Raw genomic sequence first — 16137 nt, 5'->3', positions numbered from 1 at the left:
CAGCGCAACAGGCACGAGAGGCAGGTTGGAGACCTGAGCCCACCCCTCGTGCTTATTGTAAGCAGCGCGTTACTGTTCAGGCAGCGTGTTATGCGGTTAAGCGCACGGTGTCGCCAGTACGCGTCCATAGCCCAGTGCGCTATAGGACAGCCCCCCGAAAGTGTCATGCGAGTGTGGGCATCCAGCCAGGGCGTATTGTGCCGCTCAGCGTGTCTGGTCTCCGGTACGCCGTTTTGGTCCAGGGTATCCTGCGCCGGCTCTGCGTGCTGTGTCTCCGGGGCGCTGGGAGGGTGCAGTGCGTCATATGCCTGCGCTCTGCTCGTGCCAGGCGAATGTGGGAGTTGAGCTTAAGTGAGAGGTGCGCGTAGTATGCACTAGATCTCCAGTGCTCACCCACAGCCCGGTTCAACCTGTGCCTGCACTCTGGAGGGCCCGGGCTAGAGTAGTCATCCAGCCTGGGGGAGTGGTGCCAAGGCTGCACACCAGAGCTCCAGTGCTCCCCCACAGCCCGGTCCTTCCGGTGCCTCCTTCAAGCACCAGGCCTTCTGTAGGTCTCCCCAGCCTGGTGGGTCCTGAGGCAGCCCCACGCACCAGGCTGTCTCTCCGTCTCCTCCCTACAGGTGCTCCCGGCTATCCTGAGCCGCCTGAGCCGCCAGTCTGTCCTGAGCCGACCGTCTGTCCTGAGCCGCCTGAGCCGCCCTTCAGTCAGGAGCCGCCTGAGCCGCCCTTCAGTCAGGAGCCGCCTGAGCCGCCCTTCAGTCAGGAGCCGCCATTCAGTCAGGAGCCACCTGAGCCGCCCTTCAGTCTGGAGCCGCCTGAGCCGCCCTTCAGTCAGGAGCCGCCCGTCAGTCCAGAGGCGCCCGTCAGTCCAGAGGCGCCCCTCAGTCCAGTGGTGCCCTTTACTAGGGTCTCCAATCCAGGGTCGGTGACGAGGGTCGCCGCTCCTAAGGTGTCACAGAAGTGGGCCGAGACTATGGTGGAGTGGGGTCCACCGTGGTAAATGCCCACCCAGACCCTCCCCTATAGGTTCAGGTTTTGCGGCCAGAGTCCGCACCTTTGGGGGGGGTACTGTCACTTTCTGACCTTAGTTCCTTTGTTATGTCTTTATTTTAGTTTGGTCAGGGCGTGAGTTGGGGTGGGCATTCTATGTTGTTTTTCTATGTTTTGTTCTGTTGGTAGATTTCTATGTGTTTGGCCTAGTATGGTTCTCAATCAGAGGCAGGTGTCAGTCGTTGTCTCTGATTGGGAGCCATATTTAAGTATGGCACAAAGTAACCCATATTTAGGTTACTTTGTGCTTCAACAAAGTACTGAGTAAAGGGTCTGAATACTTATGTCCATTTTATATTTCTTTAAAATATATATATATATATATATATATATATATATATATATATATTTGCAAACATTTCTAAAAACCTGTTTTTGCTTTGTCATTATGGGGTATTGTCTGTAGATTGATGAGAGGGAAAACATTATTTAATCAATTTTAGAATATGACTGTAACGTAACTGTCAGAGTTGTGTGTATAGTTGGCAGGGAAGTCAGGCGCAGGAGAGTCAAACGGAGTGTAAAATGGAGTCTTTTAATGAAAGTCCAAATATATGCTCCATAACACTAAATAAGAAACGAACAAAACAAATATGGGTACGAAGACCCGACGCGCACCTATACACATAAAAACAATACTAACAATAAACAATCTCTGACAAAGACATGAGGGGAAACAGAGGGTTAAATACACAAGAGGATAATGGATGGGATTGAAAACAGGTGTGTGGGAAGACAAGACAAAACCAATGGAAAATGAAAAATGGATCAATGATGGCTAGAAGACCGGTGACGTCGACCGCCGAACACCGCCCGAACAAGGAGAGGCAACGACTTCGGCAGAAGTCATGACAGTAACAAAATGTGGAAAAAGTCAAAGGGTCTGAATACTTTCCGAATGCACTGTACATCTCCGACACTGCCAAGACACCAGCTATGCAAGTGTCAGCTATCACGTGTTTATGCTTGATCTGATTGAATCTAGGCCTTAATGTCAAGTGTCCCTGAGCACTGTTACTTTTTAGTTGGTGTTATCAGATAATCACAGAATTAATGACTTGATTCCGGGCTACTTTTAACAAAGTGCAGAAATGTATTCTTGCCAATACATCTGTGGGCTATTTCTGTCATGGCCAAAAACCTGATGGCGAAGCAGGAAATTCAGATTTGCTGTCATCCAAGAGGTTGTGAGTTCAAATCCCAGATGGGGTTGCATCCCAAGTGTGCTAACCGATGTTGAGATTATTTCCATTTATGTTCCTATTCCTAATTTTACAGTATTTAGAATTTAATTTTTTTTCCTAATTTTACAGTATTTAGAATTTAATTAGAATTTGAATTGATGTGTACTTCCTGAATACAGTTTGTTGTTGTATATCTACTGACAAAATACAGTTCAGCTGTAGAAATACCTTAACAGTTGTTTCCACTATTTTCACCGCAACGCAGTAGCTGGAAAATTACTATAAAATTACAGGATTAAAAAAAAATGTTGTGCATCTACCTTTAAATACAATTGCAAGTCAGGCATACCAAGTTAATTTGCAGGAAGGGACAAAAAGTACCCAAGTGCATTGCAATTGACAGTAAATAAACTCAGCAAAAAAAGAAACGTCCTCTCACTGTCAACTGCGTTTATTTTCAGCAAACTGAACATGTGTAAATATTTGTATGAAAATAACAAGATTCAACAACTGAGACATAAACTGAACAAGTTCCACAGACATGTGACTAACAGAAATGGAATAATGTATCCCTGAACAAAGGGGGGGGTCAAAATCAAAAGTAACAGTCAGTATCTGGTGTGGCCACCAGCTGTACTGCAGTGCATCTCCTCCTCATGGACTGCACCAGATTTGCCAGTTCTTGCTGTGAGATGTTACCCCACTCTTCCACCAAGGCATCTGCAAGTTTCTGGGGGGAATGGACATAGCCCTCACCCTCCAATCCAACAAGTCCCAGACATGCTCAATGGGATTGCTGGCCATGACAGAACACTGACATTCCTGTCTTGCAGGAAATCAGGCACAGAACAAGCAGTATGGCTGGTGGCATTGTCATGCTGGAGGGTCATGTCAGGATGAGCCTGCAGGAAGGGTACCACATGAGGGAGGAGGATGTCTTCCCTGTAAAGCACAGCGTTGAGATTGCCTGCAATGACAACAAGCTCAGTCCGATGATGCTGTGACACACCGCCTCAGACCATGACGGACCCGCCACCTCCAAATCGATCCCGCTCTAGAGTACAGGCCTTGGTGTAATGCTCATTCCTTTGACGATAAACGCAAATTGCGCAAATTTATTGCCCTGGCCACATCTGCAGTCCTCATTCCTCCTTGCAGCATGCCTAAGGCACGTTCACGCAGATGAGCAGGGACCCTGGGCATCTTTCTTTTGGTGTTTTTCAGAGTCAGTAGGACGGCCTCTTTAGTGTCCTAAGTTTTCATAACTGTGACCTTAATTGCCTACCGTCTGTAAGCTGTTAGTGTCTTAACGACCGTTCCACAGGTGCATGTTCATTAATTGTTTATGGTTCATTGAACAAGCATGGGAAAAAGTGTTTAAACCCTTTACAATGAAGATCTGTGAAGTTATTTGGATTTTTACAAATTATCTTTGAACGACAGGGTCCTGAAAAAAGGATGTTTCTTTTTTTGCTGAATTTATATAGAAAAACTCTAATACATTATCCTATTACTGTAAAAATGTAACTTATAATGACCACAACATTTACCCCAAAGTTAATAGCAATGGCTAACAGTGTAGTTTCATGTTATCACATGTTGAACCACATGATTTCATATGTGGAAAATTGCATGATTTCACACGTGAAACATTAAATTTCACAAGGGAAATCATGTAAAAACTTGTTTTTGGAACACTTCACATGGAACATATCGAATCTAAAATCATGTGAAAACACGTTTTTGGAACACTTCACATGATATTTCACATGTGAAAAAGTGTTTTTGGAACACTTTACATGTGGTAAACGCGTGTGCTTTTGAAGCACTTTACATATTTTTAAATGTGCAATTCCATGTTATCGCTGTTTAGCTAAAATATTACCCCACCTGTGATTTGAACTCACTCACAACCGCTGGATTTGACGTATGCTGATCTTTCTGCAGCACCACAAAGCCTTTAGCAGTCCTTTAAACATCCATTATCTATAATACATCTCTGCACTTATCAGAAGCGTGCCATCTGCACTGCTATTTTAGTTATCAGTTATTCTGACTATTCTATCATCATTGATTTCATTGACTTATTTCAGAAATGTTAGGGTTTTCTGTATAGTTGTCTAATGTTGGTGTGGCATATTATTCTGTTTTAATGATACTTCTGAATCACTGTGATAAATATAATAGTTTTTCTTGAGTGTATTTTTAACAAAGCTGAGATTTACTTTGAAGTCTAAAGTGTAGGAATATAGGTGAAATCAGTAACTGACAGATATGGTGGCATAGCAAGAATATTGGCATGAGGTGAACCAAGAGGTTGGGAGTTCAAACCCAAAGTAAAGACATGTTGAATAATAATTACTGTATAAACATACACAATGTAAGTTGAAAGCAATGTGTATATAGCCTTGTTATGTATTGTGTTACATTGATTACATTTTTTTAAAACTTTAAGTTATTTAGTAAATATTTTATCAACTCTATTTCTCTAACTGCATTGTTGGTTAAGGGCTTGTAAGAAAGCATTTCACGGTAAGGTCTACATCTGCTGTATTTGGAGCATGTGACAAATAAAATCTGATTTGATCACAACTATTTTTTATTTGCAGTTCATCACATGTGAAATGTCATGTGAAAATGTTAATCCACATGTGAAAGGTTTTTGATCACATGTGAAAGTCCATCATATGTGAAGTGTTCCAAAAACACATGGTTTGACATGATTTCACACGTTAGAATCCACATCATCACATGTGAGGTTTTGTGTAAAACATGTGGAAATGTCACATGTGAAATGGTTTTCCATAAGGGGAGGGAACATGTGGAGAACTGATGATGACAGGGAGAATGAAGAGGAAATACCATTCTTCTGTGTGTCCGAAATGGCACCCTATTCCCTTTTGGTGCACTATTTTCAACCAGGGGCTAAAGGAAAAGAGCTGAACATACTGTAGTTCCGGACAGTTCTGGACATTTAAAGTTTCTCCTGTTTCTGTGTTGAATACACTGTGAATGGCACTGAAAGAGAAAACAATGAGTCAAGAATATAAGAGCCATTGTAACACTCATGTTTGAGTTCGGGACACAGAACATTATTTGAGTGATACAAGAACTATTGTTGTTTTAAATGTTAAAATGTTAAAATGGTTTAATGAATCTGCTTCTGACCGTTTATTCTCTCTGTAAGAGAAGCTATAAATTATTAATTGTTCAAACAAGATTATAATACATGTATTTTATTTTGTTACTTTTGTTTAAAAGCACACACTGCAGTATTGTCTGCAACATGTGCATTACTCATGATACCCCGTCATACCAGCAAGTGTCGCTAAAACCAAACACAACTTCAAACTGTGGCCTGGTCGATTCATGTTTTTTGGGTTACATACACATAAATTCCTTTCCAAATCCGTTCAGACTATTTTAATACCATTTGGAATATATTTTAATACCATTTGGAATATATGCTTTTGAAGATGTATATACACCGAGTATACAAAACATTAAGAACACCTGCTCTTTTCATTACATAAAATGACTAGGTAAATCCAGGTGAAAGCTATGATCCTTTATTGATGATACTTGTTAAATCGACATGGATTGTGTATGTGTGCCTTTCAGAGGGTGATTGGGCAAGACAAAATATTTAAGTGCCTTTGAACCGGGTATGGTAGTGGGTTCCAGGTGCATCGGTTTGTGTCGAGAACTGAAACGCTGAGTTTTTCACGCTCAACAGTTTCCCGCGTGTATCAAGAATGGTCCACCACCCAAAGGCCATCCAGCCACCTTGACACAACTGTGGAAAGCATTGGAGTCAACATAGGCCAGCATCCATGTGGAAGGTTTTTGACACCTTGTAGCGTCTATGCCCCGACGATTTGAGGCTGTTTTGAGGGTGTACGTATACTCCGTGTATATTGTAGCAAACGGAGGGAGTGGGAAGCGAACCCGCATCAGCGTGAAAGGCAAAAATCCTACACTTCGCACCAATAGGGTTAACACATTTGGTGGGAAACGTGGCTCATATAGCGAGGATCAGTACCCTGCCCCCTCCGAACCGGAAAGCATGTCCCAGTGTTTTGACTAATCTCAGATCCCTCACACATACCGGGCTGTGCGCTTCGAAGACCCCACGGCCACCATTCCACTTCTGACACCATTTTAGCGAACTGACGGAGCGGGAAGCGAACCCGTGTCTCAGGCATGAAAGGCAAACACCATAAGGTTAACAAACTTGGTATGAATTGTAAAGTGGCTCATAGCAAGGGTCGGTACAATATGGTAAACCGACCATGTCTTGTCTACTGGACAACTTCATTCTGTCTCCAATAAATTATCCATATAGCCTAACTACTGATACGGAGTCAGATACCTTTTCACTCCCCTGGTGATTAAGGATAGTATGGGAGTAAAGTAATCCTAACCTAGATCTGTGGTACAGTAGCATACGAGTCGTCTCCCTCCGAAATTCTTCCCCGGAGTTTTGATGCGTGCGGAGGCGGAGCCAAAATGTTGAGGAGTCTCTCGTTCCGCTCGAGGTCGCAGAGGGATTAGTCTAAATTGAAAAGGTGTCAGATCAGGTCTCCTAGCGCGCACGATTGTCGAACTGCCTGGCGAGGATCACATTATTTTCTTGACCTTCAGTAAAACAAGGATTATGAAAAGAGTCAGAGTTTGACTTTCAACCACTTATCAGAAAGTCGTCTGGATATTGTTTCGCTAGCAGCATAACTTCTTCATACACACATCTTCTGTGCGGTCTGCTCCTTGAGCCTCGGCTCCAAGCACCTGACAAACGCTAGCTGAGCACTACTCTACACTCTGCCAATCCTTCAACAGGGACCGGAAAACCTGTGAACACATTTACAATACTGGTAAGATGTTCTGTTTTTGACCTATTCGTTTGTTTATTATTGAGCGGTCTTGGAAGACCACAAATCAAAATCGGACTAACCAATTTGCAAATTTGATACAACTTGTCGAAAAAACTAGCCCAAATCTAGCTAGCAGCAACGTCCGACATTCTATTAATTTGTTATTTTCTATCTAGTTAGATCTGCCGTTATTATAATATAATAATAATTTATATCATGTTCTGTTCTATTCTATTGGGGTTCTAGTCTATTCCTTCGAAGTGTAGCAGGGTTTTGAAACCTCTCCTCGGGGACCCCCAGCCGTTCCATTTATTTGATCTAACTTTACTGTACCAGTTTGTTTTCCTAACTACAGGGAAGCTCTCTAGCTATAGCCGCTCTGTGTTTGTTTACAAATGGTCATGTGCCTCCCTCAATGGACAGCTGCTCAGTTTGTTATGATGTATGATGTTGTTATGACACCCTCTGAACTCTGTGTACTGGGCTTGATGGCAATCAAGAGGAGGGTCATATACTAGCTGGCAGGCAAGGTGACTGAGTCTGTGTCAGATTGACATGCGTGCTATTACTAGCCACTAGCTATCCAGAACAGCAATCGTATGGGGTAACTTCTGATTGGAATAAAAATGGATTCATGATTTCTGCCTTACATGATGCCTCCTCCCTTCACATACATGTAGCGCCTATCATTCCATATTGTCATAGCTAACATGATGCGATCTGTTATTGTACTTGACCGCGTCTACTGCCTATTATTGTGTAGCCTCTACAATGACAGCATATGTAATAACTTAGCCCCACAACCTGATGGTAAACAGAAGCCCTGCTGTAGACAGAGAGACACACCAATAACAGTCCCTCCCAGCACAACCTTTCAGAAGAATGGGAGGAATTTGAATAGAATTGAATAGAATGGGATAGAGTAGAATAGAAAACATTGCCCTTCAGAAGGACATTTCTTTGCAAAGTCTTGCACAGGTGACACAAAAAACCACATTCAGTTGGAGGTACAATGGCGGTACAATATTTTTGTGTTTTAGCCCAACACTTTGCCTCTCAGCTCCATTGGGTGTCTTAATTGCTGTTTTGCCCAGAAAAACTCCTATTTTAATTGGATCTGGGTGGCTGCAGCTCTGTGTGTGATCTCAGATATGCCTCATTCACTTGCAGCTGTACACAATCCAGAAACCAGACTAATGTATTTTTCTCCTAAAACATTTATCCTGGATATGTTTTGTCCCGTAAGTGCTGCTGGCTGTGTCCCCTGTGATGTAGAATTCGGGGGATGGTATTAAGATGCGGTCACTTCTGCCTTCTAGTGTGCGTCTCAAATGTCACCATATTCCCTATATAGTGTACTACTTTTGACCAGGGCCCATAGGGCTTTGGTCAAAAGTAGTAGGCTTACACATTTTTAGTAATTTAGCAGACGCTCTTATCCAGAGCGACTTACAAATTGGAGTTTTTTTTATCTAACATCTGATATTATCTTTATTTAACTAGGCAAGTCAGTTAAGAACAAATCCTTATTTTTCAATGACGGCCTAGGAACAGTGGGTTAACTGCCTTGTTCAGGGGCAGGACGACAGATCACCTTGTCAGCTCAGGGATTCAAACTTACAACCTTTCGGTTACAAGTCCAACGCTCTAACCACTAGGCTACCTGCCGCGCCAACACTATGTAGGGAATAGGGTGACATTTGGGACAGAGCCCCCAGTTTACTTCTGGCGGGAAAAGTTTGCAGCTTTTCCCCTGACAATTGGCAGAGTTCCAGACAGCTCCTAGTGAAAAAGACACTTCCTAGAAGTTGAAGGAGAGTGGAAGGAGTTAAGGAGTAGTATTCTGACATGGAATGATCCTAAGATAACATTCCATGGTGAATAGGCTTCCTGAGTGAAAGAAAAACAAACACATTAGATTGGTTTTTAGAGAGCCACCCATCCTTAATTATGTTGTAGTTACAACTTGTAATAACACTCAGTGCTTTGCTAATGCTTTTATTAAATAGTAGTGAATGCCCAGCTCATGATGACATGTCTGTGTGTTCTAATGGTAGGTTTTACTGTTTCAGGTTGGCGGAAACAGCTGAGAACCCGACACACACCTTGCCCTAAGGACAATTCCAGGCAGACTCCATTTGATTTACATCAGGACAGACAACCAGGCCCCATACACAAACACACACTCTGGAAACCAAGCAACCAACAGAAGGCAGAGGAACACAGCCTCTAACAACCAACTACCCCACCTATCTCACCATCTCACCCAGTTGATGCCTAGCCTAACCTAGGCCCGTAGATAAAAATGTTCTCTGCTGGCTGTTCTGGTTGATTCCTATCTGACTGACACAGGCAGACAGACTGGCTGGTTTGGGCGCTTTGTGACGCTCTTCTGTATGTTCATCATCATTGTGTATCCGAAGGAATCAACATGCACCTGACTGGGTAAGGTTGAGGCCTCGACTGCCAAGGACCACTTAGCGCGGTTGAGACAACTGACCTCGTAAGAACCGTGTGTGGTTACTGGTCACTGGTGTGGCGGTCAGTCATGGGTAAGGAACAGGACTTCCTGGTGGCAGTGAAGAGTGGAGACATCCTCCTGGCAAACAAACTTCTGGCCAAGGTTAAATGCAACAAAACCAGTGAGTACCTAGACACACACACACACACACATCTGCTTTCTCTTTCAATTCCTGATGCAGCCCGTCTGCCTGTGTTTGTGTTCAGAGCATGGGTATCTGTTGGCTTGATGCAATGTACAGCAGAGGCATTGATAGCCTGTCCCTTATCTGAGTGATATTGTTCTCTGTATCTATATCAAAAGAAAAACGTTGTATTTAAAATAGCAGTATCAGGTTCAACCATCCACCACAACCAATGATCCATCTAGGGGTCGGACAATTTGAATTTAAATGTAGTCAAACCCCCAACAATATGACCTAATCTCCAAAACACAGATGCTGGTACTGTACAATATGTCTCAGGGTGTGTCTGGTCAAAAGTAGTGTACTATATAGGGAATAGGGTGCCATTTGGGATGCACCCTCACAGTGTGGAGCTTCAGTGTTGCTTATCTCTATAGATTCCTGTCAAACTGCTCGCGAGGTTAGCCTACCATAGCATTGTTGCTAATCACAGTATTCTCCTTATCCAGGCCAGGAGAAAGTCAAACCTCTCTCTCTCGCTCTCGCTCTCTCTATGAAACCTCTTTCTTGCTGTTATGTGCCTGTGCTGTGCTTTCATCGTGTCTGCTGTTCTGCTCTGTTCGGTGGCAGGCTCAGAGGAACTGTCCGTAGCACATGGGGTTAGCGTTATCCCTACACATCATGACATGCTGCTAATGCCTTTCAACAGTCAAACACTCATGGGCTAAATGTTTCAATGCTCGGGAAAGGAAATTAGTGGCCTAGTTGTTGCATTCATTTCTTAATTTGTAGGGCTGGGAATTGCCAGGGACCTCACAATATTATATTTTCATGATACTTAGGTGCCGATACGATATGTATGGCAATTCTTACGATTGTTACAATTCTATACGATTCAATACTGGGATTTTATTGCAATTCGATGTTCCAAATATATTGTTTTTTTGACCTGACAAAGATCCGTTTCAGACCGAAACGTTGTCAATAAAGCAGTGAATTGGGAGCTTTAACAGTGTGCGGGCCTTCTTTTTCTATACTAGTATTCTTTATTAGCCCAGCACCTATGTTTTTAAGGATGTGTGTATGACCACAAACTTTTCCAAATATATTGCTCACCATATGTCTGCTGCACAGGGACAAGAGGGAGCCATGACATTTTTGTTGTTGTTGATCAGTCATGTTAATAAAATTGCTGAAAACAAATTGGCTACCTTTTTAAAAAGTAGATGATGAACAAGCCATGAAGAAAAAATACTGGCCTTTTGGTGCAGGCACAGCAAACTAACGCAAAAATAATATTGAGATATTGTCAAAACGATACGGTATATCATCCAAAATAATATCCCAATATGTAACTGTTTCGATTTTTTTTTCACTTTTAGTTTGCAGTGTGGTTTATTTTACTTTACCAAGTTTCCGGATGTAATGCATTCATCAAAGTGAAATTAGCTAGTTTCACTCTTGGAAGATGCTTGTGTAAGTACTCTACCCTGACTGAAAAAAATAGGCTACTTTCTGATGCTTTGCAATGGTCCGTCTGTAATATTTTCCATTTGTAAACGAGTAGTTTAGTATCTCAGGGTGATAAGACTTAACATTTGAAGGGCTCTATTTTAACAAACCTAATGCAATGGTAAATCTAAGCGCAGGCGTTAGCGCTATAGATTCAGGGGTGTGTCAGAAATATTTTTGCTATTTTCACAACTACAATTATCAGCGTGAAAGGGCTGGGTTTTCATGAACAAACACGTTGTGGGTGTGTTAAGGCTTGGCCCCTGACTGGCCAATCAGAACGTGCTCCATGGCTAAATATGTGGTTGCTTCAAGTTGTGTATTTCCAGTCTTTTATCTATTCCCTTGGAATCAACTCCAATTCCAATGTTAGTCCGTTTATAGTTTGTTAAATGGCTTACCGAAATGAAATAACCAAATGTAGTGCTATCGTATCTTTGCTAAATACATTAACTTGAACCCATTTTGCAGTCCACATTGTTCTAAGTAATTGCATGGCTTCAATAGCGTTCACACTGATATAGGGGCTCCTACTGTAAATTACATTATGGCTGATTATGGACATGCCAAACATTGTCAATAAGCAAGATTCTATTCATTATTGATAAGGCCTAAAAAGAGAACGAATAATTCTAATCAAATTCTAAACAAAAATAAACAACAACTTGTTTTAAATAGGCTATGTCTAAATACACTTACAGGCACCATAGTTTCTCCCTGTGTCACGTTCTGACCCTAGTTCTTTTGTATTTTCTTTGTTTTAGTTGGTCAGGGCGTGAGTTGGGTGGGTTCTATGTGTTGTGTTTCTATGTGGGGTTTTCGTTTGGCCTGTTATGGTTCTCAATCAGAGGCAGGTGTTTGTCATTGTCTCTGATTGGGAACCATATTTAGGTAGCCTGTTTTCTGTTGGGCTTTGTGGGTGTTTGTTTCCGTGTAAGTGTTTGTTGCCACACGGTACTGTTTCGGGTTTCGTTCATGTTCACATTTATTGTTTTTTATTTCATAGTGTTCAGTTTATGTTTTAAAATAAACGTTATGGACACTTACCACGCTGCGCATTGGTCCTCCGATCCTTCAAACTTCTCCTCAGATGAGGAGGAGGACAGCCGTTACACCCTGTGGGTATGTAACATTAAAACAGAGCAGACTATGGAGGGTTTTATGTACAGGACATCCAAACTTTTCACAGTAGCTGGATCCAATATAGATCCAATATAAAGAGAAAGTCTGTATACTGCTCCCAAATATATTTTATGAACATAATCGGATCTTACAGATCAGATCGTATTCACACATCTCCAGGAGTTGCATTGCATGTGCACCACAGAGTTGGCACCATAAAACCAGGAAGGTGAACCATTCTAATAAGTTTGGTTGTAATAAAATGTTTCTAAATACGAAGTATACAGGCATAAAAAGCTAATTAGAATGCTCTTGTTCCATGCACATATGGGCAGTGTGCGTCACAGCTGGATAGGCTGTGTTTCAGCTGTCAAAATTCATGCCATAACCAACTGCTGACGCTAAAACCAGCTTTTGGTTGGTCTTAAATATCCCTATCAGCGTATATAGCTCCACAGTGATCTGGTGCTGGTACTTCCTGTATATAGCGCCGCAGTGATCTCGTACTGGTACTTCCTGTATATAGCTCCACAGTGATCTGGTACTTCCTGTGTATAGCGCCGCAGTGATCTGGTACTGGTACTCCCTGTATATAGCTCCACAGTGATCTGGTACTGGTGCTTCCTGTATATAGCTCCACAGTGATCTGGTACTCCCTGTATATAGCTCCACAGTGATCTGGTACTGTTACTCCCTGTAAATAGCTCCACAGTGATCTGGTACTGGTACTCCCTGTATATAGCTCCACAGTGATCTGGTACTGGTACTCCCTGTATATAGCTCCACAGTGATCTGGTACGGTTACTCCCTGTAAGTAGCTCCACAGTGATCTGGTACTGGTACTCCCTGTATATAGCTCCACAGTGATCTGGTACTGTTACTCCCTGTAAATAGCTCCACAGTGATCTGGTAGGGTTACGCCCTGTAAGTAGCTCCACAGTGATCTGGTACTGGTACTCCCTGTAAGTAGCTCCACAGTGATCTGGTACTGGTACTCCCTGTATATAGCTCCACAGTGATCTGGTACTGTTACTCCCTGTAAATAGCTCCACAGTGATCTGGTACGGTTACTCCCTGTAAGTAGCTCCACAATGATCTGGTACTGGTACTCCCTGTATATAGCTCCACAGTGATCTGGTACGGTTACTCCCTGTAAGTAGCTCCACAGTGATCTGGTACTGGTACTCCCTGTATATAGCTCCACAGTGATCTGGTACTGTTACTCCCTGTATATAGCTCCACAGTGATCTGGTACTGTTACTCCCTGTATATAGCTCCACAGTGATCTGGTACTGTTACTCTCTGTAAATAGCTCCACAGTGATCTGATACTGGTACGCCTTGTATATAACTCCATTCTTGTGTATATTATTCCTCTTGTGTTACTAGTTATTTTATATATTTTTTAACTCTGCATTGTTGGGAAGGGCTCATAAGCAAGCATTTCACAGAAAAGTCTACACCCATTGTGTTTGGTGCATGTGACAAATAATATTTGATTTGATTTGATGCACACACACATACACCATGTCATCACCATTGACCCTAGTGGAGGGGTTAAGGATGTGGTCAATGCTACAGTCGTTCAAGAATGTAAGAATGTAAGAATGACAGAATCCCAGATGCTCTGGTCTACACTTGCTGGTATAGCCCTGGCTAGCTGTCAATGAAGTTGAATAGCATGCCTATTGATTATGTGGAGCTGTAAAAGCTCTCTCTCTCTGTGTGTGTGTGTGTGTGTGTGTGTGTGTGTGTGTGTGTGTGTGTGTGTGTGTGTGTGTGTGTGTGTGTGTCTGTCTCTGTCTGTCTCTGTCTGTCTCTGTCTGTCTCTGTCTGTCTCTGTCTGATGGATTGGGGTTCAAACTCATTTTTAACTGTTAGTCAAGGTGTGAGGGCCAATCAGACAGGTATGGAAAGAAAGGGAACAGGTAGTAGGTCACCATAGGGCCACAGAGCAGGACTGCGTCCCAAATTTCACCTTATTTCCTATATAGTGCACTACTTTTGATCCGTGTCCTATTGAGAGCGGCTCTAGTAAAAAGTTGTGCACTAAATAGGGAATAGGTTGCCATTTTGGATGCAGCCCAGTGGTCAGAGAGCTGATAGATGGGGAGCTGAGGTCTGGCTTTATCCTGAGTCTGACTGACCATCTGCTGACAGGTCCTGTCTCTCTGTCCTCTCCTAGACTAGCCCAGGCTACATCCCAAATGACACCCTATTCCCTACATAGGGCACAACTTTTGACCAGGGCCCATAGGATAGTGTACTATGTAGGGGATAGGGTGTCATTTGGTACGCTACTCTAGTCTGGCCGTCCACTAAGACCCGCTATTATTGACCTAAAGAAGGTCCAATAAATGCAGGCACAACATTTTTGTGGAGGTGGCCGATTCATCATGGCGATAGACATAATCACGGTGAACTATTTTATTCAGTAAGCTGATAGTGGACTATAGGAGAAAGAGTAGAGAGCACCCCCCCAACCACATTGACAGAGCTGTTGTGGAGCAGGACGAGCGCTTCAAGTTCCTTGGCGTCCACATCACTAAGTACTTAACATAAAATCAAATTGTATTTGTCACATGCGCTGAATAGGTGTAGACCTTACCGTGAAATTCTTACTTACAAGCCCTTAAGCCCTTAACCAACAATGCAGTTTTAAGAAAATAGCTATGAAAATATTCACTAAATACATGTTTTTTTTAATTAAAAATTATGAACACAATGAAATAACAATGAGGCTATATACAGGGGGTACTGGTACCGAGTCAATGTGCGGGGGTACAGGTTAGTCTAGGTCATTTGTACATGTAGGTAGGGGTAAAGTGTGCATAGATAATAAACAGTGAGTAGCAGCAGTGTAAAAACAAAGATGGTCCACACACGCCTACACAGTCGTGAAGAGGGCATGGCAGCGCCTATTCCCCATCAGGAGGCTGAAAAGATTTAGCATGGGCCCTCGGATTCTCAAAAAGTTATACAGCTGCACCACCGAGAGCTTCTTGACTTGCTGCATCACTACTTGGTATGGTAAATGCACCGCCCTTGACCGCAAAGCGCTACAGAGGGTGGCGCGGACAGCCCAGTACATCACTAGGGCCGAGCTCCCTGCCATCCAGGACCTCTATATCAGGCGGTGTTAGAGGAAGAACCGAAAAAAGCCACCCAAGCCATAAAATGTTTACTCTACTAGGGTCCGGCAAACTGTACTGGAGCATCGGCTCTCGGACCAACAGGCTCCAAGACAGCTTCTACCCCCAAGCCATAAGACTGCTAAATAGTCCATTTATGGAACCCAAACTATCTGCACTGACCCTACGCACACTCACTAGACTATACAGTATATACACACTCACTAGACTATACAGTATATACATACTCACTAGACTATACAGTATATACACACTCACTAGACTATACAGTATATACACACTCACTAGACTATACAGTATATACACACTCACTAGACTATACAGTATATACACACTCACTAGACTATACAGTATATACACACTCACTAGACTATACAGTATATACATACTCACTAGACTATACAGTATATACACACTCACTAGACTATACAGTATATACACACTCACTAGACTATACAGTATATACACACACACTCACTAGACTATACAGTATATACACACTCACTAGACTATACAGTATATACACACTCACTCGTATACACTACATTGACACTCCCACACAAAACCTACACAGATTCACACACATACCCACACACAAG

General features: G+C 42.7%; 1 protein-coding gene across 3 annotated transcripts in view; it reads left to right on the top strand.

Moving 5' to 3' along the window:
• Positions 1 to 6751: 6751 nt before the first annotated feature.
• LOC129860638 (caskin-2-like) overlaps positions 6752 to 16137 on the top strand; it is an 83507-nt gene continuing 74121 nt past the window's right edge. For all 3 annotated transcript variants that reach the window (XM_055931264.1, XM_055931254.1, XM_055931238.1), the window contains exons 1-2: positions 6752 to 7108; positions 9181 to 9750. In XM_055931264.1, the coding sequence (XP_055787239.1) occupies positions 9657 to 9750 (94 nt within the window). In that variant the 5' untranslated portion in view covers positions 6752 to 7108; positions 9181 to 9656. The remainder of the gene's footprint in view (positions 7109 to 9180; positions 9751 to 16137) is intronic.

The sequence above is a fragment of the Salvelinus fontinalis genome, chromosome 1 (genome assembly GCF_029448725.1).
Source record: "Salvelinus fontinalis isolate EN_2023a chromosome 1, ASM2944872v1, whole genome shotgun sequence".
NCBI classification, from domain to species: domain Eukaryota; kingdom Metazoa; phylum Chordata; class Actinopteri; order Salmoniformes; family Salmonidae; genus Salvelinus; species Salvelinus fontinalis.
Note: the sequence above shows the minus strand (reverse complement) of the source record. Positions and strands in the feature narration are given on the sequence as shown.